Raw genomic sequence first — 24,476 nt, 5'->3', positions numbered from 1 at the left:
AAACACTTAAAGAAGTTGTCCAAGACCTTCCCTGGAACAGAACACACCGACCTGAGGCGTGATTAACCAACATGAACCCCTAGCCTCCCTATTCTAGGATGAACATTTGGCAAAAATAGCAGATCTAATAAGCTCGCAACACATGTGACACGCCGTGAGCTTGTAGCTCTGCCATTTTCACAGAAGATAGTGTAGAGTGTAAACTGTTGGGGACGAGTATAGACCCGAGTATACAGTATATAGGGTTTAAGTGGTTAAAAGACCGACAGACAACTTCAACGTTATTATAGAGATACACCGAATATAACAGATGACTGAGGCAAGAAAGACTACAAAAAAGTACCTTTATGTCTGACATGAAGGAGAGCTTGTCAACACAGCTCAGCGAGTGAATGCCAGAAGCTACAAGGAATGACACAATGGTATTTTATTGTTTATGAAAGAGCAACACAAAAATCAATGGCGTTCGGAGTTGAGCAAAAGACCAGAGGAGCAATCAGAGAGAGGAGCCAGACCTCTCACAGGGTGAGACACATACACAGAAAGAGAGAGAGAGAGAGAGAGAGAGAAATTGCAACTTTCATCCGGAGAGTTAGTTACCTTCGAAATTCAAAAAGAAAGGGGAGAGACAGAAGCTCTTAAAGTTCAGATTACCGTTCGCTATCTTCAGATTGAAAGGCCAGAGCAACCTACATCCTTGTTGCCAAAAGATCCAAGGCTGCAAAAACACTATTAGTTAAAGCTGCAATGCGGTACTGACTTAAATGAATAAAAATATAGAGTATGTTAACTCATTGAGTGCCAATGACGTCTTTTGACGGCCGTTTTCAGTGTGCCATTAGTGCCAATGACGTCTTTTGACGTCACCTATTAAAAAAATATTATTAAAAAAAAAAAATTAAAATATTTTTTTTTATTTTTTGGGTTTTTTTAATCTCAAAGGAACTAGGAGAAAACGATTTTCAAAAAGTTTTTTCTCCATCCACTTCAATGTTAAAAAATAAACGGAGGAAAAAAATCAAATTTTTCCTACCATTGTAAACACTGTATTTCTGAGTGAGACACTTTCAAACATCAAAAAACAAATGTCAACGAGGTCACAATGACCTCGTTGACATTTGTGAAACCACACCTGAAGCACCTCAGTGATTAGCAACCATCAGGGGATCAATCACACTGAAGACAAACACTCTGTGACCAATTTAAAAGGTAAAATAATAGCCTTATCCTGGCACAGGGATCAACAAGCTTGAAATAAGCCTGGCACTGAATGAGTTAATACAATCTACAGTAGTTACTAACACATCTGCAGTGGTTGGAGGTGGTCTCCCTGCTCTTCCACTGAGACATTGAGACCCTGGTGTCGCTAGGTAGGACACCCAGTGGTCGACAAGTAGTACTGTCTGAAGCTCATAAGCACAATATCCCCCCCCTGACCAAGCAGCAGGGGTTCCCCTCTGGCCTGAGCGGTAGATGTTTGGGTCTCGCACACAGGAGACCCGGGTTCGAATCACAGATTGGACATTAAACTTACATATCGTAGCTTTAAATTCAGATTATCTATTATATTAAAGAGGTGGTGCCATGGTTTTGCACTTTTTCAGTTTTTCATGTATCTATGAGGTTGATAGAACTTCATTAAGCCCCCTGGTGGTGTTTTTAATGGTGTTTTATGTCTTCTCTGACTATTTTGAGTTTCTACCTGGAGGCTGAAACCTTGAGGGTCAAAAGTGCCAATAGAAAAACAGCCCTTTAGTGACATAGTAAAAATATACCCTCCCCCTCATTATCATAACACAACAGGTGTGGGCATGAGGAGTAGGAGAGACTAGGACAGGTGGGTGGTGCTAAGGTGGTGGAGGAGGTGCTAAGGTGAGAACCAGGTATACTTAATGAACTGGAGGCGTGACCACATAAAAACATAATTTCAACAATTTCTGTACACTTTTTTGGAAAAAATCTTCCTCCTAGTATAACCATAATACCTGATGATTGTTTTTTTTGGGGGGGGGGGGGGGGATCACTGAAAATCACGGCACCCCGTCTTTAAGTACATTTTGATACCAATACTTTTGTACTTTTACTCAAGTAAATTTTGAATTCCGGACTTTTCCTTGTAACAGAGTATTTCTGCATTGCACTGTTGATACTTTTACTTAAGTAAAAACTGTGAGTACTTTTTCCACCACTGCAAGGAGTACACATTAAAAAGAAGGAGAGATCACGGCACACATTCTAATAAGCCTTCTTCCTCCACACTGGGAGAAAAACACACTGTACAGTACACATATATATGAGGAAAACTGCAGGCAAACGTTGAAGGAATGCATTTTTACACGTGAGCGCAGTGACTTCTTCTTTTCCACTGCGTTTTATGAGCGGTGGGGTTCTTTTGTAACCTGCCTGCGTGAGCATGCCCGCATGATGTAAGGGTGACGTGGTCTGATATAAAGGGTCTATAAGGGCCCATAAAAAGAGCCGCACGCACACGCACACACACACACACACACACACACACACACACACTAAGACTTCATAGCCTTCACCTATATGTACAGTATGAAGTCTGTATAAGTACAAGACGGTATAAATCAGGCTTAACTCCCACAGGTTTGTTCATACGGTATCGCATGTCAGCTGTGAGGCTTAATTATAATTATCTGGCTCGTTAACGTTGCTCTTTCTCCAGCTACGGCAGCAACATGTACCGACTCTGACGGACACGTGCAAACACACGCATAATTCCGTTGCTGTCGGGCAGAAAGCTTGTATCTCCATGTTGCAACTTTGTATGTTTTTTTCCCCCGTAAATTAATGTCGTACGTCATCATACAAGAGTGTCACATAAAAGTACTATTCACTAATTTTAACCCATTAAGGCCTGAGTTTCCGATTCTCCAAAATGTCTTCTAAATCCTAACAGTTTTTTGAAAAAACTTATGTTGCTATGTCAGTGGTTCTCAAACTTTTTCACTTCAAGGACCCCAACATGTATTTGGCCGTAGACCTCATATCAAAATATTTTGTTCCAGGGACCCCCCAGAAGCAAAGATTTGAGTTACAAATATTTGCTTTAAAAATATTATATATTCAAAGATTTGCACACATTTTCTCGATTTGAAAAAAATTGCAGATCTACAAGGTCGTAGTGCGGCACTCGGTGCCGCGCTATGAGCTATGAGGTTGAGCTATGAGGTTTTGGACATACAAGCTTTCCACGCGACACCAACAATATATATTTTAATACAGACTCTGACAGACACTGACCCCACGGTGTCCCCCAGGGGTCTATTCTAGGCGCCCTCCTCTTGTCTCTGTATACCAAATGCGGTGTCTTCACAGAAAAAACATCTACGAGCTTCCAAAGATCGGCTATTTCTGCCGACCGTCGCCCCAGAATAGGAACGCCATAGAGTTCAAGTGCTTAATTGCTTGTGCACTCCTGCCACGAGTAACTTTTTTCCACGGCACTTTTTATGGAAGTTGTGCGTGGGGTCGTTGTCTCTGAAAGCTCTTCATTCCACCGCGAGCCGTTGCTATCGCAACCACCTCGCAATCACAAGGTGAAAGAAAGAACCCATTGAGAAATAAAAACCCTGAAATTCACTTCAAAAAAGTAGTAAAAGGCTATTATTTCTAGAAAATCGCTAACCTGCATTGAATGGCCAGATAACAACAACATAACGCACACACAAAAGCACATTAACAGCGGGGCGGACGACAAAGCCAGAACAGACAATAAAAGACAGAAGATTAGCCCGTTAAGACCGGGGAACGCATCTGTGTCATTTTTAGATTTATTTGGCTATTAAAAAAATAGCAGATATACAAGCTCATAGCGCGGCACCGGCTGCCGCGCTATGAGCTTATAGATCTGCAATTTAAAAAAAAAATCTTGAACATTTTTGCAAATCTTTAGTTTGAATACATAATTTTTGTTATTCAAATCTTTGCTTCTGGTGATTCTACAAATGTCTTCCAAACAGTTTTTTTTTTTTTAAATGTAATGTATGTTGCTATATCAGTGGTTCTCAAACGTTTTTCATGTCAAGGACCCCCAAAATTATATGTATTGGTCCACCACACGCCCCCCCCCCCCCCCCATCTCAAAATATGTTGTTCCAGGGACCCCCAGAAGCAAATATTTGAGTAAAAAATGTTCGCTTTAAAATGTTTTATATATTCAAAAATGTGCATGAAAAAAAATCATGATTTTTCAAAAGAAATGCAGATCTACAAGCTCATAGTGCGGCACTCGGTGCCGCGCTATGAGCTTGTATATCTGCTATTTTTGAATAGCCAATTTTTTTTTTTAAATGACACAGATGGCGTTCCCGGTCCTTAATGGGTTAGCAGATAATGATGCTCGTCCCGATGATCGGTGGTGGGGGGATGTTTGTGATTGGCTGCCATTGGGCTGAGCGGCGGAGCGATGGATCAATGGCGCTCTGAATGGGAAGGGCACGGCCGTTCTCTCATGGTGGAGAGAGAGAGAACGGCTCCACGGCAATATGAAAACCTAATCAATAAGTCAGCGGCGTTGGAGAGCTTTGGGAGCGAGTCAGAGAAAAGACAGAGAAAGTCAGTCTGAGAGAAAGAATGATAGAGGGCAGGAGAGAGAGAGAGAGAGAGAGACTAGCAGAGAAAAGACATGATTACAGAGGGAGGGGAGGTGAGAGGAGGGGGAGTGAGAGAAGAAAGGAAAAGTAAGAGGTAGAGATTAAGGGTAACAAAAGAACAAATGACAGCAGAAAAACGGTTTTATAATAATATGTAAAAATTGCGAAGGCAAACAAACTGCGAGAGGGAAAAGTGACGGGAGCGGAGTCGGGGTGCGGCAGTTAATCAAACTAATCGATTCGACGGCAGACAAAAGGATTTACGAGAAATGTTGTTGCTGTCGGGCAGAAACCGTACGTGTCCCTGTTTCAACTTAGTGGGTTTTCTCGTAAATGAATGCCCTGCTACGTCGTAGAAGAGTGTCACGCAAAAAAAGTAGCAAAACCAGCCAATCAAAAAATCAATGTGACACAGATTATCTGTTATTTTGTGACGATTTTGTACAACAAAGGCGAAGCCAAGCAAACTGAAAAACGAAGAGCTGACAGACACAAAGTGTTAATCCACAAAGTTCAACGTCATTTTGTATTCCTGATTCTTTGTTTTGTTTGTTCACGGCGTGGCTCCTACCATAAGAGGGACGAGCCGTGTAGAAGAGGGTCTGTGAGTCTGTGTCTGTGTGTCCGCAGACCAATCTCACTGTTTTCGAAATATAGGGAAGATTTGACAGTGTTCTTTCCTACATGGTCCTCGATGGAAGGGAACCTTTCTGACGGAGAAAGTTTATAGCCTCTTACATCACTGAGCTCGACACTGCTTCACATCAGATACAGCCTCATAATTGGCCTGCTCTGTGTGTGTGTGTGTGTGTGTGTGTGTGTTCCATCCCCCAGATAACAAACCTTTCTGTGAGCAAACTTCCAGAAATCCACTGTCAATCTCAAAGTGTGTCGCCCAAACACACTAACAAACATGCACACAGTCTCACACACATTCTCTCTCGCACCATTAGACATGTTCAAGGCTGAAGCAGGAGACAAACGGTCTGTCTGCTTGTTTGATCGGTTTGAAATCCCTGCAAACTTTTTCAGTATTTCAGTAACAATGAGAAAACTCTCTCTTCTCTGTCTGCTCTCATTCTATTACCATTCCTTCTCTCTCTCTCTCTGTCTGTCTCTCTGTCTCTAAATGGCTGTTTCCAGAGTCTGGCTTTAGTCTTAAAGGTTGACTAACTGTCAGACAGCCAGTCTCTGACCAGCTAGCCAGGAGCATGGAACGTTTACCTTAAGAGCTGCCACTTAACCCCGCACGCACGCACGCACGCACGCACGCACGCACGCACGCACGCACGCACTGTCTATTTTCGGCTCATGTTCCGGCTAGTAGTGTTCAAGTGATACATGTAAAAAGATAAGATAATAATAATAATAATAATTACAAGTTCTCTGAGGAACCCCTAGGGGTCCCGGACCCTCTGTTGAATACCCATTTCCGACATGATACTGGGACTTAGTAGAACAAATAGTAACTTATTTTTGTTAAGATTATGTCAACAAGACTTTTCTTTTAACACATTCCATGCCAGAGTTTAATCTCATAATGTACTCACCAGTGCCAGCGTTTTATTGTTGTTTTTTAGTTTTTTTCATGTCGCCACAGACCTCGCTAAATAAGTTAAAAGTGCGCGTTCATTTGGTTCTAAACACACAGCGGATCCGTGAGAAACGGCTAGCTGGATAGAGCCATCTTGAAGCTACAGTCGATCAACGGTAAACAGTGATCAGCGAGGAGAAAAACAACAACCAGAGAAAATCGAGTTTTAAACAGGATCCCAGACAGGAAGCGGATACGATCGAAAAAAACGGAACCCGAATAATTCCGTTTCCGACCGGAAACCGGAAACGGAAATGGATCAAAAAAATTCGGAAAGTGCACCTGGGGCACTTAACATGGGAATCGGCGGTTCGCGTAGATCTACGCGACTGGCACGCTGCGGCTTTAAATAGGTTCGCGTAGATCTACGCGACTGGCATGCAATGTGTTAAGGCTTAGCCCCAATTACATCCTCCCAAGTTACAGTTTCACTTAGAAGTGCCCCCTCCCTCCCTTCCTTTCAGCAGCGTATGTACAGATGCATTTTGCAAGGAAAGAAACTGTGTGGCTAATTAGGCCAGGTGTCAGGGGTGTTCAAGCAGGACCCAGACACTGGGTAGACTGACAGTGTAGCTGATATTCAGGGCATAAACCAAGCCTTTTACTTCTCCAGTTACAAAACCCACCATGCATTCTCTCATACCCAGATCTTCAGCTGCAACTATGGATTATTTTCTTAGTGATTATTCTGTTCGCTTTTACTTTAAAGGGATATTTCACTTATCTACTCAGGCCTTTGTGAACCCCCCAGACAGTTTTTAAGTTGCTTGATTCATTATTTAGATATTTGATATTTGTTTTATCAGACACGCCCCCTTGCTATACAAACTCATTGTAACTTCAAACTCCATTTTAACCATGTTAGATTCATCAAAAACACCCGTCCTTGGTTCTGGTGACTCACCCTGCCCTCCTAATGCGTGAGGGGGCCGTGTTTTTCCGATTACTTTTTTTTTTTATTTTTTTTTATTGTATTACATTTTTTTCATTTTCCAAAAAAAAAAAAGGAAAAAAAAGGAAAAGTAATTGAAAAAACACGGCCCCCCTCACGCATTAGGAGGGCAGGATGAGTCACCAGAACCAAGGACGGGTGTTTTTGATTAATCTAACATGGTTAAAATAATTTTTTTTATGTCAATCAATTAAATCAATTAGTTCGATTAACTGTTGCACTCCTACCTGTGTGTGCGCGCGCACATGCACACGCGCGTGTGGGTACACAGTACATGGTACTGCAACTTTGTAGAACACATTGCTACTTATTTGAGCTGGTATATACCAACAATACTTCATTTATAGCTTTAATTAGCCCCAATTATGTCCTCCTACACTAATTTAAAGCTTTTGCTTAGAAGAGTGTTTTTTTCTCTCTTTCCTTCTGCAGCGCAGATCCAGATGAATTTAGCGAGGCGAGAGAAACTCTGTGGCTAATTAGACCTGTTTGAAGACAAGACGTTCTCTTAACTATTCATGCGTTGCAGTGAAACAAACTTGTTCTATCCAGGGGTTTGGAGGCAAAAGGTTATGGTCAATTTGAGGGAAAGTGTGTGTGCGTGTGCGTGTGTGTGCGTGTGTGTGTGCGTGTGCGTGTGCGGTCAGCAGCATGTCCAGCAGCCCCTCATTCTTCATCATTAGCAGTGACCACTCTGGGAGCTGCCATCTCTCTCTCTCTCTCTCTCTCCTATCCATTCTCTCCATATTCTCCCTCTACCTCCGCCCAGCCCTCATATATCCCTCTCTCTCTCTCATCAGGTGAGTCATCCCTCTCCTCTCCCTGTTTTCTCTCTCGCCCTTTTAGCTTTCTCTTTACGCTCTTTGCGTCTGTCCACTTTTCTCTCTCCTCGTCCTTCTCTGAAGTTCTACGTCCCATCAACCCCACCCCTCTCTCTCTCTCTATCTTTATCTGTCTGTCTGTCTGTCTGTCTGTGTCCCTTTTATGCCCATATATGGAGATACCTGATATCATATACGACATCATAGTGCTGACCAGTGGTGGAAAGTAACTAAGTAGATTTAGAAGTACAATTTTGAGGTATTTGTACTTTACTTGAGTATTTCCAATTTCCAATACTTTTACCTCTACTCCACTACATCTCAGAGGCAAATATTATACTTTTACTCCACTACAATTAGTTGAACACTTTAGTTACTAGTTACTTTGTAGATTTTGATTATTATTAGACAAACATACATTTACCCACTTCAGCCCTATATACATTTCGGCCATTTGAAAATAGCCAATCTACAAGCTCACAATGCGTCGTGATGCGACGCATTGTGAGCTTGTAGATCTGCTATTTTCAAAATATTTGTATACATTTGAAAACTTGAAATGGGACATTCTGCATATTGAGTACTTTCTACTTTTGGTACTTTAAGTACATTTTGATGCCAACACTTTTGTACTTTTACTCAAGTAAATTTTGAATTCCGGACTTTTACTTGTAACAGAGTATTTTTATATTGCAGTATTGATACTTCTACTTAAGTAAGACATTGGAGTACTGGAGCACAGATCACAGACTGGCCTCCAAGTTCTATGATAGGGTACTGCACTGAGTACTCTGCCAACGGGTACCACGGGCATTGCATAACAGGAGGGGCACGTGTTCCCAAAAAAACATGAACGAGCAAAACGGGCCTGACCAATGGGCTGGACTCACAGGGCTTACCCATGTCCCTTATATGAGGAATTAAGACATTTATCTCTTTGTAAATGTCATCTATTTGTGTTAACCTTTTTTGGTTAGATGATTATGAAAAACTGGAATTATGTTTAAGGAAAAGTATTTTCTTTTTAGCAGACTGGATATGTAAGGCTTGTATTGGGAAGAAAGACTGTTCTATATGTTTGAAATGGAGTATTTCTATATTGTACACCTATGCAATGATTTATATGTTGTGTCCTATAGGTCCATGTGGGCTGGGCACCTTTTGGTGCATGACACAAAAATAAAGAAATCTATCTATCCATCTATCCACTAGTTCGTGACATAGACGCATAAAGGACACTAATGTACATGCTTATGGGCCCATGATGTCATCAAAACCCTGAAAAGGAGAGATACCACCAAGCGGGGGCTTGGAAGGGAGTATGCGCTGGGTGAGCAAGTTTCATTGAAATAAGTGGGCAGGGATTCTCTGAGCCCTCTCTCCAGATAGAACATATCTCTATGGGTACCACATCGAGAGCATCCTCCTGACTGGCTGCATCACTGCCTGGTATGGGAACTGTACTGACCTCCACCACCGCAAAGCAATGCAGAGGGTTGGTGCGGACAGCCCGAGCACATCAGTGGACGCGAGCTTCCCTTTCCATACAGGATATATACGACGGATGCTGTGTCAGCAAAGCTCGTAGGCTTACGAAAGATCAGAGAAAAAACCCCAAGCACTGACTGTCTCAGTCCCCCACCACCCCTCACCTGCCCACATAGTCAGCACTGGGAGAAATCTACTCATATGTACTTGTACACAACAACGATGCAACGATAATTTAACCCATAAAGACCTGGAACGCATTTGTGTCACTTTTTCATTTGAGCTAAAAAGCATTTTTTACACTTTGGCTATTCAAAAATAGCAGATCTACAAGCTCGTAGCGCGGCACTGTGCCACGCTACGAGCTTGTAGATCTGCTATTTTTGAAAAATAGTGAAAATGTGTGCAAATCTTTGAAAATATATTTTTTAAAGTGAAAATTTTTAACTCAAATCTTTGCTGCTGGGGTCCCTTGAACTAAATATTTTGAGATGGGGGTCCGTGGCCAAATGCATATAATTTTGGGGGTCCTTGACATGAAAAAGTTTGAGAACCACTGATACAGATAACATACGTTTTTTTCAAAAAACTGTTAGGTTTTAGAAGACATTTGTAGAATCCCCAAAAGCAAAGATTTGAGTTACAAATGTTCGCTTTAAAAAGTATATATTCAATTTGCACACATTTTCACGATTTTTCAAAAATAGCAGATCTACAAGCTCGTAGCGCGGCACTCGGTGCCGCGCTACGAGCTTGTAGATCTGCTATTTTTGAATAGCCAAATAAATCAAAAAATTATTTCCTGGTCTAAACAGGTTAAAAACAATAATTAAAACCTTCAACAATCTGTTCAGGCACGTCACTCTTTTGTTGTTGAGAGTCTTCTCAGCGTTTCCTTTATCTGCTGGTTTCACAGCCTCACAGCAAACAGATAGAAACAGCCTGAACCGCTTTGTCAAGATCTGTTCTAAGATTACCAGAGGGAAACGGAGAGACCTGAGTTATTTTTTTAACCAACAAATCCTTCCGGAAGCTGCAAGCATTTTTGGATTCTCCTAGATGTCTTTAGCATGTAGCCATCAGGGCGTTGTTATGTTTTACCCTCTTGCAAAACTAACCTAACATTTCTAAATCGTTCATCCTCTCATAAATATGACTTTTAACCATGAACCCATGCAGCATCCCTATTCTTGGGTGAATATTTAGTGAAAATAGCCAATTTACATCTCACAACGCGTTGCATTGTGACACGTTCACATGAGCATGTGCCAAGAATAAAGAAAATTAAACACGTTTAATCGTCAAGACGACAAAAAGACTGACTGATGGGAGCGTGCTGCGAGATGATCGGGGTGTAAAGACACTCCTTAAATTACAGGTTTGAATCAAAATGACGTTATTAATGAAGTTATTATGTACCATTTCTGAAAACATTGTTGTTGCTTTCTAACTAACTTCGGCACTAGGACCCTGCAGCGTTTGTTTTGGAGCGGTACTTCCATGGGTTTGTTTTAACCCAGCATTATTTTATACTTTGGCTATTCAAAAATAGCAGATATACAAGCTCATAGCGCGGCAACGAGTGCCGCGCTATGAGCTTGTAGATCTGCTATTTTTGAAAAATCGTGAAAATGTGTGCAAATCTTTGAATATATTGTTTTAAAGCGAACATTATTAACTCAAATCTTTGCTTCTGGGGGTCCCTGGAACAAAATATTTTGAGATGGGGGTCAGCGGGCAAATACATATCATCTTGGGGGTCCTTGACAAGAAAAAGTTTGAGCACCACTGATATAGAAACATACGTTTTTCAGAAAACTGTTGGGATTTAGAAGACATTTGTAGAATCCGCTTCAGGTCTTAATGGGTTAAATTGCATTCTGGAAAATCGCAATGAAATGGCTGTTACACAGTGGGACTTTAAACATTCCGACATTTGTGTTGCCATAGCGACATCAAACTCTCTGTGTGGCATTTGATTGATTGAGCTTTTTTAATTCACACAAATGCATATAAATGAATCGTGGTCCTTTGAGTGCAAGTGCTTTTGTAAATTGAGTTGGGGGGAAATAAAAGTGGTCGAGCCGGCCCTGAATCTAACCAGGGACTCGGTGATAAAGGCATTTTGTGCCCATGTGGTATATGCACCCTAAACACTATGCTATCGGGACTCCTTACTCCCAGTGGATAAGGAGTAGATTGTACACTGTCAGAATCCACTAACGCGCACACACACACACACACACACACACACACACACACACACACACACACACACACACACACACACACACACACACACACACACACAGAAGACTGATTAAAAAAAGGCATGTCTGGAAACGATGTCTGCTTTACCTGTACAGTCCCGACAAAAACGGTTTCTGATAACATTTTAGGGTCAGAAGAACTAGTGCACTTCACATTCATTTCACATTTCATTCCACATTTAACGGCTAGTTTTAAAGTTTATTAACGGCATTCAGGAGCTTCAATGCAGTAAAGGGGAGTCTGGGGGCATCCAAACCTCAGCACCACCAATCTATAAAAGTTTTATACGTTTTATACTTTTCGTAATAGTATACTTTCTGTCTCTCCATCTCTCTCTCTCTCTCTGTCTCTTTCTGTCTCTCTTTGTCTCTCTCCGTCTGTCTGTCTCTCTCTCTCTCTCTCCACTATGTCTTGACAGGTTTAGATTCGTGGAGTAACTCTCTGGGCATTAGATCTAAAGCCTTCTCTGATGATGCTCTGCACTAAGCAAGGCTGGCGGTGTGTGTGTGTGTGTGTGTGTGTGTGTGTGTGTGTGTGTGTGTGTGTGTGTGTGTGTGTGTGTGTGTGTGTGTGTGTGTGTGTGTGTGTGTGTGTGTGTGTGTGTGTGTGTGTGTGTGTGTGTGTGTGCACAAGGCCTTGCTGAAGGGGAAAAAAACAGCATTAAAAGTTTCAGAGGTCTCAAACTCTCGGCTGTGCAGATTCTGACCTTGGCGTATACAGCGATCAGACACGCTGCCTTACCCCGCACCGCGCCGCGCGCCCCAGCCCTCCATCTTCTCTCTGAATCTCTCCATCGCTGCGTTGTTTCTCTCCTGAGCTTTCTCTGTCTTTGTGCTCCCGTCTTTCTTTACCGCTTTGCTCTGTTTGTCTTTTTTCTTCGTGCTATGCTTTCCTACTTTTCCCTTCTCTGTATCTAAACTTTACGTTCCTGTAATTTCCTTTCTTTCAGTCTTTTTTTTTCTCTCCCTCGTTTCTTTCTTGCCGTTTATTTGTCTTCTCTCTGTCCTCTGTGTTTGCCAAAGCATCCGTCAAAGTCGCCTTCCGTCTGAGGCCCGGCCTGCAGCTAAATGGTGTGTCTCTGTGTGTGTGTGTGTGTGTGTGTGTGTGTGTGTGTGTGTGTGTGTGTGTGTGTGTGTGTGTGTGTGTGTGTGTGTGTGTGTGTGTGTGTGTGTGTGTGTGGTGCAAGTGCACGGACGATATCACAGCCATGTCTCCCAGTGGATAAGGAGTAGATTGTACACTCTGTCAGAACCTCAACTCATTTATCCACTAAAACACACACACACACATTCTCGCGCGCACGTGGTCCTCTTCGCCAGGGGAGGCCGTGTCAGAACCCAGTCAGATGCACAGTAATAAGCTGTTTCACCCCTCCTCCGACGACACACACACTTGCTAGGAATCCCAACTTGTTTAGTGTCAGACAGCACAATCTTTGAACACGCACACACACACGCACGCACACACTCCCCTTTGATGTGCAGCATCCCACTTTGTGACTGTGATCAGAGAACAGCCAGTGGAATGCACCATGAAGCTCCACCTCTACACACAACTAATGCGACCTTCACACCTCTGAAGCTCTTTTTATCTGTCTGTGACTTCCCTTAATGAAGGTTTCACTTCTGTGCTGGTCATCTAACATGCACTTCCGTTCCGATAACAATGAGAGTTCAAACGATTAAGATGTTGAATCAGATTAACGGCAGATTAATAATTGATTAATCATGATTAATCACCATTCGTAACTATGTCCCCAAAAATTCCCATATTTTTGTGGGAACAGAACCAATTAATGACTCTGACTCTCACGGCGTTGTGCTATGTGCTTTGAGCCGCTGCCTACGTAAATTGTGCGATCTTTTACTGGCAATAACCCCATCCAGATCGGGCCACACGCATGTTCTCGTTTGGATCTTTGTTTGGATCTTATCCACCATCAGATAACAGAGCGACGACAACTAGCGCAGAGTGGGTGTTATTATGGGACGCATGGGGCGGATCATTCTGCGCATGCGTTAATCGCGGGAACATTTTGAACATAATCTAACTCAGTTATTTCGCCAGCCCTAGTTAAAACATTTCCAACTGCATTTCAACTACACACTGACATACAGACCCACACAGGCTGACAGAGTGACCACTCCCAACTCGTCATATGTTGACGCTTGGTCACGTTAACTTTCGCGTGCCATATTGACAAAGACGTGTAAAATGGGAAATGGTGCATTTATATAGCGCTTTTATATAGATTGTGCATTACATTCACCCATTCACACACACATTCATACACCGATGGAGGAGGAAACCATGCAAGGCACCAACCTGCTCATCGTGAGCAATTAGGGGTTCAGCGTCTTGCTCAAGGACACTTTGACACCAACTCTGGGGGAGCCCGGGATCGAACTGGAAACCTCACGGTTGCCATCCTGTGTCATAACTGATTCCCACCCTATCGCTATGCAAATAGAACAGCGCTGAAGCAGGCTAGTGCCTCGCTCAGTCCTCTTCTGAGGTCTACTGCCTGCCTTTTTGCACACTATTTTGAACGTGTTCTCAATGTATTTAGTGGCGTTGTCAATGTTGAGTCCACATGGCTAGTATTACGTCACGTGATTCGGACTACCCTAAACGTTAAGAAATTACACACAAGGGTCACCCAATGTGTTGACGCAGTCTGGGCGTCAGCCGTCAACCCAGTGACACATACATTCAGACTAATAACATCACAGCCTATGCTGATGACTGTACTCTGTAGGCTTAAAGACGTGGACATCATTGATAACCAAAGTGTCTGTGACAGCTCCTAAGGACACAACGTAAGGCACAGAACTTTCTGAGCTTTCAATATGACAAGGTCGAAGTCACAGAGATGCCTCGGGGCCAATCGGCTCACAGTACCTTGATGTGGGCTAGGCTGGACTGATATATATATGTGTGTGTGTGTGTGAAAGGCACACACGCGTGCGCGCGCACACACACACACACACACACACACACACACACACACACACACACACACACACACACACACACACACACACACACACACACACACACACACACACACACACACACACACACACACACACACACACACACACACACACACACACACACACACACACACACACACACACACACACACACACACACACACACACACACACACACGTTGTGACAGTGTTCTTCATAAAGAGCTTCTTCAAAGGGTGTTCATTTCAATCCCTGTTATCTCACACCAGCTAATATGCAGAGGAAATCACACGCGCACGCACACACACACACACAAAGTTCATGAGAAAGTGAACTGATTAGTACTGTAGATGCAGTATTAGTGTATCTTGGGAGGAACATGATCAGAACAGAGCAAAACATCAGTGAGGTACAGAGAAGGACGAGACGTGTGTGTTTGTGTGACGTGTCTGTGTGTCTGTGTCTGTGTCTGTGTCTGTGTCTGTGTGTGTGTGTGTGTGTGTGTGTGCCTGTGTGCGTGTGTGTGCATGCGTGTGTGGTACAGAGCGGGTACGTGTACAGAATGATCAACTACACCTCAACAAAGTTCACACAATCAGATTCCAACTCCCACTCGCTCTCTGTTTTCCCTGTCAGTATATCTGTGAGAAGTTGGAAAATGAAGCCTCTGCGCTGGTTGATATAGTACGAGAAACCTCAGCTTTTTGATACTTCAGAATAACAGTTCTGTTGGGAAACAGATGGCGGGGCTGCTTTGGTTTCAACCCCCTGGATCACCAGGTGGGCAGAGGACGCATCATACACGCAACATTATGACGCACGATAATCCATAACACAGGTTTAAAAACTCTCTTTTATGTACTGTAGCTCATTCTCATCTCTAGGGGTGACAATGTGATCTAATTTATGTTCCCTTACTAACTATCATCCAAGAGCTGTGACCAGGGTTGCCAGATCTGCTTATTATAATTTCCCCGCAAGATTTTATTTGAAAATAGCCGATCTACAAGCTCACAACGCGTCGCGATGCGACGCGTTGTGAGCTTGTAGATCTGCCTTTTTTCAAATAGCTGATGTATATGTTTAAAGTGCTCATGTGGCCCATAGTCGCTTCTTTTGGGCTGGTTTTCCTAGACCTGGTTGCTTGTTTCTCTCACAGAATCTGGCAACACTGGCTGTGACGTTCCCATATATAGATACAGTACAATGTTACGAATCACCTCACAACAGGGGTCTTCAGAAAATGTCAGGCCAAGAACCCCTTCGCTCAGTGGTTCTCAACCTTTTCAGGCTGTGACCCCCCCCCAAAAAACATTTTTGAGCTGGGGACCCCCACCATGATAAGCACTTGGAATTGTAGGAGTTTTCAAAATGTTTGCATCTTTCTTATTAGTTGACAATTGTTTCATTGTTGACAGTTTTATAGTATAGTTTGTCCTTTAACGTCCTTAAATTGTCACTTTACTATCATCTGGGGACCCCCACAAATCATGTGAGGACCTCCCTGGGGGGTCCCCGACCCACAGGTGGCGGCAGTGGCTCAGGGGCAGAGTGGCCGGTAGAGCGGCCTTGTGGGAGCCGTGAGCCGGTTCCCAGTTCGATCCCGGGCTCCCCCCAGAGTTAGTGTCGAAGTGTCCTTGAGCAAGACGCTGAACCCCTGATTGCTCCCGATGAGCAGGTTGGTGCCTTCGCATGGTTTCCTCTGCCATGTGTGTGTGTGTGAATGGGTGAATGTAATGCACAATCTATGTAAAGCGCTTTGGATAAACGCGCTACGTAAATTTACCATTTACAGGTTGAGAACCACTGCGTTAGCTGAGAGAGATATGAAGCAGGGCCCCCACCACATGTTGAATACCATTGTGTTGCAGATTAAACCTTTTTTATAGATTTCATGGATAGCTTTGCTTGACAACACTATCTATAGTTTTTTCTATTCATAATTATTGCGAACGCAGCGGAAGGAGGCGCGCCGAAGGCGCGCCTCCGCGCAAGTGGAGCTTACTATGAAACCGTGCTCGGGTTGTGTCTCTGTATCTCTGTGTGCACTGCCTGTGTGCAGCTCCTCTGAGATAAGTAAATGTCCAATTTAGACGTACCATACATCAAATGAAAGGTCTTTGAAAACTGAACACACCTGTCAAGGTTGCGTTTAAGCCCGCCCCTTCCCCCGGAAGCCACGCCCCGGAGAAGGCTCCTAAAAACTCCCCATTGAAACCCCATGTTAAATGAAAAGTGCCCGAATCGCTCCGAAACTTTTTCTACCCCCCCTAAGTGGGGGTCTACGAACAAATACTTCGGGCTCGGATTTTGGCTCCGCCCCCCGGAAGTGGGTGAAACAGGCACTTCAAACACTTTGTTGAATTGTTCAAAAACATTCAAAGTTTCTTTTTTGTGAATTTGTATTTTTCTAAGATGCTCCTTTTAACGCAGATTTTCTTTGTATTTCTTAATATTTTTTTATTGGTTACTTTTTTTTAAATATTTTTTTTCATATTTATTTAATTTTTTTGCGTTCGCTTCCCGCGTTCGCGCGTCTTACTTGTGTTCAGACTATTATTGCGAACGCAGCGGAAGGGCGCGCCTCCGCGCAAGTGGAGCTTACTATGAAACCGTGCTCAGGTTGTGTCTCTGTGTCTCTGTGTGCACTGCCTGTGTGCAGCTCCTCTGAGATAAGTAAATGTCCAATTTAGACGTACCATACATCAAATGAAAGGTCTTTGAAAACTGAACACACCTGTCAAGGTTGCGTTTAAGCCCGCCCCTTCCCCCGGAAGCCACGCCCCGGAGAAGGCTCCTAAAAACTCCCCATTGAAACCCCATGTTAAATGAAAAGTGCCCGAATCGCTCCCAAACTTTTTCTACCCCCCCTAAGTGGGGGTCTACGAACAAATACTTCGGGCTCGGATTTTGGCTCCGCCCCCCGGAAGTGGGTGAAACAGGCACTTCAAACACTTTGTTGAATTGTTCAAAAACATTCCAAGTTTTTTTTTTGTGAATTTGTATTTTTCCAAGATGCTCCTTTTAACGCAGATTAAAAAAAAAAAAAAAAAAATTATTGGTTACTTTTTTTTTAAATATTTTTTTTCATTATTTCTTTTCTTTTTTTGCGTTCGCTTACCGCGTTCGCGCGTCTTACTTGTTTAACCACTTAAATATAATTAGTAAACTTGACCTTGCCTGTGTGTGTGCTCTTTTTTCCCCTCTACACCAAATCTCTTTGCCAAAAATAGCCGATCTACAAGCTCACAACACACACAGCACTCTAATTATACTGTATTGGAAATGTCAAACCACTAATCAACCAGGCAGGAATCCAATACTCTTTAAGCCCTTAATATCCTTAATAAAAAATGTTACGGTCAAATCTACAGTACTGTGTAAATAATTGGGAGGATTTGAACTCATTGCCCAAAGTGCGTTACAATGAGAATGTATACTGTGTGTGTGTGTGTGTGTGTGTGTGTGTGTGTGTGTGTGTGTGTGTGTGTGTGTGTGTGTGTGTGTGTGTCTGTTGTTGGCAAGAGGCTTTTGTTTACAACAAGAGTCCGTCAACTCATGTGTGAGAAACAAACTTTCACACTATTCCGCAGGGTAACTATGTCGTTCTAATGCAGCAAGCATGGCACCCACAACTTGCACAGAGGAGGAACGCTGTGAAAAACAGTAGAATAACTGCATTGCTGACAACTCATGAGGTCTATTTTCTCTCTACCTTTTTTGTTTCCGGGGCGTCACAACTGGCTTTTCTTTTGCTTTGCGTTATAACTGACATCTTTCCTGCTCTGCTCTCTAAAATTAGAAGTGAGATGGTACACACCCGGAATGACAAGACCATACTGCTGCAAACACGTACTATCTTCCACTGAGAGCCTGTCACTTTCAGAAAGATATAGTCCCACAGCCAACACATTGGGTTTGGCTGTGGGGGGGGGGGGACTTGCATTTCTTTGCTTTACATCAGCTCATCTTTGACTCTGAAAAATGACTCTCAAAACTCCCACGGTGTCACTCGGCGAAAATTGAGGAGCAACACACTCATGTAGTTTAACCCTTTAAGACCTGAAGCCGGTTCTACAAATGTCTTCTGAATCCCAACAGTTTTCTGAAAAAAATGTGTTTCTATATCAGTGGTGCTCAAACTTTTTCATGTCAAGGACCCCCAAAAATGATATGTATTTGGCGGACCCCCATCTCAAAAAGTTTTGTTCCAGGGACCCCCAGAAGCAAAGAATAAAGGCGGTTACACACCGGCGAATATGCGAATATACGCAAAATTCGGACTCGTTCCGAATAATTAAAAGACGCTTTTTTCGCTCCGCGAAACTGGTGTGGAAGCTTGCATTGACTTTATAAGGTTTTTAAAAAAAACATATTATTAGCATGAAAAAAATCGCCCCGGTGTGTAAGGACCTTAAGAGTTAAAAACGTTCGCTTTAAACAATATATATTCAAAGATTTGCACACATTTTCTTGTATATCTGCTATTTTTTAATAGCCAAAGTGTAAAATAATGCTTTTTTAGCTCGAATGAAAAAGTGACACAGATGCGTTCCAGGTCTTAGTGGGCTAAAATATCCAGAGATTTCACAAATGTGTGCAAAACATCAAATGACAGCTATGCAAAACACTGGAGCGGCCATTCAAGCATGGACCGCGTGGAGACAAACCAGCAGTTGTTTTTGACCCAAACCTCCGGGCTACGCTGGGCGCGCCAACTATCCATATCGCTGGTGGAGCGGAACGGAAAGAAAGCACACAGCTTGTTAGTGGCTAGGCACCAAGGCAACGTTTGGCATTTGTTATATTTGCGTACAGACCAAGAGAAGGTGCTTTTTTTTCTCCCAACACACCAGGTAAGTTACTGACAATAGCTTAGTTAATTTCCGCGTTTTGCATATCTGTCCAGATTTCTTTTATTGTTCTGCAACAGTTCACGCCTTTTATTTGAATATTTAATACACTCATTCCTTCCCTGGTGAGTGATGTACGCTTGGCCATTCTGCTCCTCCTGAGAGTTTCTGACCAAGACTTTCATAATATGAAAGACAAAACAATATTTTGTTTAATAGTATAATAAAATGTAAATGGGCTAAGCACACATGCAAAAATGGAAGACTTAGGATTGTCGTGCAGAACTCTACGGAGCTTACGCTCGACCTACACGTGGCATTCTCGCGCTTGGTGGGTGGCCAGTCATTATAGTTGCAGCACGGCAGCCGATCAATTACAGTACATGCCCAGTGTAGCCGGGGGGTAAGGCTTAATGTACTGCATATTCGTTCTTCGAAAATAGATGATTTACAAGCTTGCATTTTGAATTGTTCCTGAGACATCATATACAGATGTCCAAATGACACTTTTACATTCAAAACATTGATGTACCGATACATAATTACATAGTGCAGCTTTAATTGTTGTCATTATTACATTTCATTCATGTACTCACTCGTACGAGCGCTCACCTTTTTCGCGGCATCGATGCACTGCATGTATTCTTTGGCGAGGTCTGAGCAGCGGAGTGTCTGCTCTCTGTTCTCCTTGTAGCAGGTGAAGATCTGGGCCTGCAGAGCTGGGCACACCCCCTCCGTGCAACGCGCTCTGCGGAGGAACAGCGACACCGTCAGGTAAGATCAGGGTGAGATTGCGTAATTATTTTTTTTACTAATAATAAGAACTAATAATGTGTTCTTAATCCTTTAAGACGGGGAAAGCAGCATCTGTGTCATTTTTAGATTTCTTTGGCTATTCAAAAATAGCAGATATACAAGCTCGTAGCATGGCACAGAGTTTTTTTTTTGGAAAAATCATGAAAAGTTGTGCAAATATAAAAAAAAAATTTGTGGACATTTGTAACTCAAATATTTTCTTCTGGGGGTCCCTGGAACTAAATATTTTACAAATGTTCGCTTTAAAGGTAGGGTAAGTGATTTGCGTTGGTTAAAATAATTGTTAAATAGCTCTATATTCTGATAGTACTCATTGCTATAGAGTGTTTGTTCAGTAACAGGAGTCTCATTGTCTCTCCACCTCTTTATTAAACAGAAAATGCATTTTCGTTTCAGTTTCAGTTTCATTTCCAATTTTATCCAACCAGGACAGAGAACTCAATCAGGATACAGATTAAACAAGTGAAATTGGAAGTGATGACACTAAGAAATGAGCAGACAAAATTGGAACTGGAACACTATACAAATTAAGCTTAAAAATGGGTACTTTCTCCTGATTGGCTGAGATTTTGACACCTACCGAAAAATGGATTTTCTGTTTATTAAAGAGCTGGAGAGACGGGGAGACATCTGTTACTGAAAAAAACACTCTATAGCAATGATTACAATCAGAATATAGTATTTTAACCTTTTAACAAAATACTTTTTGTTTTAACCAAAAAATATCACTTACCCTACCTTTAAGAAATATATGATCCAAGATTTTGCCACGATTTTTCAAAAATAGCAGATCTAGAAGCTCATAGCGCGGCACCGAGTGCCGCGCTATGAGCTTGTAGATCTGCTATTTTTGCCAAAGGAATCAAAAAATTACACACAGATGCGTTCCCAGTCTTAAAGGGTTAAAGCTGATTGTTTTTAATCACTTGTTTAAAAATGTGGGTCTGTCTGTCTCTCTCTCACTCACTCTGTCAATCTAGGACAAATTAATTGAAGCAATATTACACGAGAGGGTGTGCGTCATTATTGGCACTTGCGTAACTCGGCTCCCCCCTCGTTCCTGACCGCGTCACTGAAGTACCAACAATCACGGTAAAGCCACCCTCGAGTGTGATATTGCAATTATACAACAGTTACCATCACAATAAAACATATAAAAATGTATTTATATTGTGGGGCGTTTCGCTCTCAAAACAACCTTTCTGCAAGTGTTATCTCTGTTATCCTGGAAACACATGGGTCTCTGACAGAGACAGAGTTTACTCAGCCAGTCCAGTCAGCGCTAGACAACTTTTCCCAATCTGAACACACAGAGAAACAAAACTTAACTGTTAAATCAATCTCATTATAATTAAGATATTCGATTTTTTTTAATGCCAGATTTAGCTATACTGCGTCTGCAATCTTCCCATGCAAACTGCAAGCCTAGCCACTTAGCCAGCTCTGCTCTACCGAGACTCCGTCTGATCAGCACAGCTGATTTTTATATTTTGATTAGGTTCATTTGAGAACGTCTAGGTGTGCTGGTCATGCTCGTTTGAGCACGGGTAGAGAGTCTATTTGAACCAATCAGATTGCTTGGTCGGAACTACCCGTTGTATAGTGATCAATTATAACTTCGTCAAATTACACGGATGTCGTTGACAGAATTTAACAGTTCAAGTCTGCTGAAGGCGCACGCATGCACGCACGCATGCACACACCCACACACACGGCCGAATGCAATAATCTCCTGGCGAACATGAAATAATCAGTTGGCGCTTATTCTCAAAAGTGTTTTTTAAACATTTACCCTCACTGCACTACACAAATCAGTGAATCAGTGAGTTGTTTCCTGCTGCCGACAGAAAGGACAGTTAATAGTGACACATTGATTCGTTTCATAGCCAGAGGCATTAACCGCAATGAGCCCACATAGGATTCTCCATTGCAAATCCCCTGCACCAGTTTGTCAATGATGGTTTATGCGAGCTCTCCAAGCTGGTTTAAGTTCCAGTCCCAACCCCAGATTGTCCATCTGGCCTCTTAGTTGATGTTTGCCCTGTACAGACTCTTCCAATTTCCAGAGTCCAGGGCTAATCCCTATACCACCCCCCCAAACCCTGACTTAGAAAGACTGTCCATGTCAGCGATTTCTGGAGATGTACCAAGCCTGGGGAAAGGCTCATGCCCAGAAATATCTTGAGTGTTAACTGAAGTCTAAAAGTCCTACAAAACGGACTCATATAACCTCTCTTGTTCCATCAGTGACCTCTGGAATGTCTCCAGCAGCTAGCCCACTACCCTGAGAGAGCTTCCACACACCGCAACACTGGGTCTGCTAACTCCGTTTCATGTCAAGGACCCCCAAATGAATATGTATTTGGCCGTGGACCCCCATCTGAAAAGATAATGTGCCAGGGAGGGACCCCCAGAAGAGGAGATTTGTGTTAAAAAAAATCAAATTCATGCAAAATGTTCCAATATTTATTTAAAAATATTCAAAAATAGCAGATGTACAGTACAAGCTCGCTGTGAGCTTGTACATTTGCCATTTTTGAACTGCCATTTTTTTCTGGGGACCCCCTGGAACGCTGACTCATTTTGCTGCTACTTCTGAGATGTGAATCTCTTCAATCTCCCCAGCGATCTCACTGTGCTCTAATATCTAGAAGCTACGTCGTCCACTTTGGTCCTTTAACCTTTCAAACCCTATAATTAGCTGACCAGATTCCCAAGGGCTCTATACTCGGCCCTCTCCTGTTTTCACTCTATACTAAATGTCTTCGCTGAAAATAGACGATCTACAACGTTGCAACGCACGAAATGCAAAGCGCTGTGAGCTTATGGATCTGCTATTTTTTGCCAAATGTTAGCCTCAGAATAGGGAAGCTAGGCTTCAAGTTGGTAGATCTCTACTGGCTGGAATGCCTTGGAATTTACTGTGCACCTTCATGCCTCCCAGGGATTTGCCTCTAGTGCCACCGTGAGGACAGATTGTCCGCTGGCACGTTAGATATCTTAAAATGTAATGAAACTTGCCGAGCACATTCATGGTCATGAAATCAAGAGAGAGGAGATTGAGATCTGGTGTGATGCATCCTCCTATAATTCGACAAACCTCATAGTGCATGGGTGCATGGTGTCGTGGTGAGGCCAAAATTGTTCTGCCCGGTTCTCCTCAGTGGCTGGAGCAATTGATCTGCATTTGCACACAGCCATTGACCATTACCATGTGCAACTAACAGCAAAACCCGTTTTCCGATTACACAAAAAAGCGTTTTTGTGTTCGCTGGCTCCCGGGTTGCCAGATCATGTGCGCATATCCCCCCACGGGTATGGTCTAGTTAATTACAATTAATTATCAGGCAGTGCGATGCATGTATGTTCTCTTCACCTATACAGTACTGTATATAAGTGTATATCGTCACTGTCGGGAAGAAACATTGTATAGTATCAACAAGCTTCAGATCAGCTATTTTTGAAACTTTTTTGAAAATGAAAAATTTCACCTGTAATGACATGCCCAAAATAGCAACGTTAAGTTGAATGTGGTTAAGTTTGTCTGTGGGCTTAATACATATTTAACAAATGAAAAGTATTAACGTATTAACAAGAGTTGACTACATAATAACTAAAACACAGGTTATTTATTTTCCATTTCCTGAAAAGTTAAGTTTTTGGACGTACAGTACACAACTGCCCAACAGTGACGATATAACAGCAAAAATTTAAGTAAACAAATGTCCCCATTTACTAGCGTTACTCTGTCACTGCTTAAAACAAAAGTATGATACTTCATCTAAACTTGTCCATCTTTTGACAACAGAAGAATAATCTAAAAATACATATGTACATATTATAATGTGATGCATTGCAGATACAGTGTATGGCATTGTGAGCCAAAGCCAATTAAATGGATAAAAGTGACTTTGAACCGAATAAGGCGTGAAAAAGAAAGACAAAGAAAATAAAAATTAACGCCCACTCTCCAGCCACATGCCTTACATGAGCTACATATGTACGCTACCGTGCCACGAGGCAGAGCGGTGCAATTAGCAAGAAATCACAGCTAACTGACTGAGAAATAATTCAATTTTGATCAAA

At 42.5% G+C, this 24,476-nt stretch overlaps 2 protein-coding genes across 2 annotated transcripts in view; both read right to left on the bottom strand.

Moving 5' to 3' along the window:
• Positions 1-24,476, bottom strand: part of LOC308096864 (solute carrier family 41 member 3-like) — a 511,014-nt gene that overhangs the window by 306,386 nt on the left and 180,152 nt on the right. The gene's annotated exons all lie outside the window — the stretch shown is intronic.
• Positions 1-24,476, bottom strand: part of chchd6a (coiled-coil-helix-coiled-coil-helix domain containing 6a) — a 107,012-nt gene that overhangs the window by 18,188 nt on the left and 64,348 nt on the right. The window contains exon 8 of the mRNA XM_080444359.1: positions 20,187-20,322. Coding sequence (XP_080300485.1) covers positions 20,187-20,322 — 136 coding nt within the window. The remainder of the gene's footprint in view (positions 1-20,186; positions 20,323-24,476) is intronic.

The sequence above is a fragment of the Gymnoscopelus braueri genome (genome assembly GCF_963280865.1).
Source record: "Gymnoscopelus braueri genome assembly, chromosome: 12".
Taxonomy (NCBI): Eukaryota; Metazoa; Chordata; class Actinopteri; order Myctophiformes; family Myctophidae; genus Gymnoscopelus; species Gymnoscopelus braueri.
Note: the sequence above shows the minus strand (reverse complement) of the source record. Positions and strands in the feature narration are given on the sequence as shown.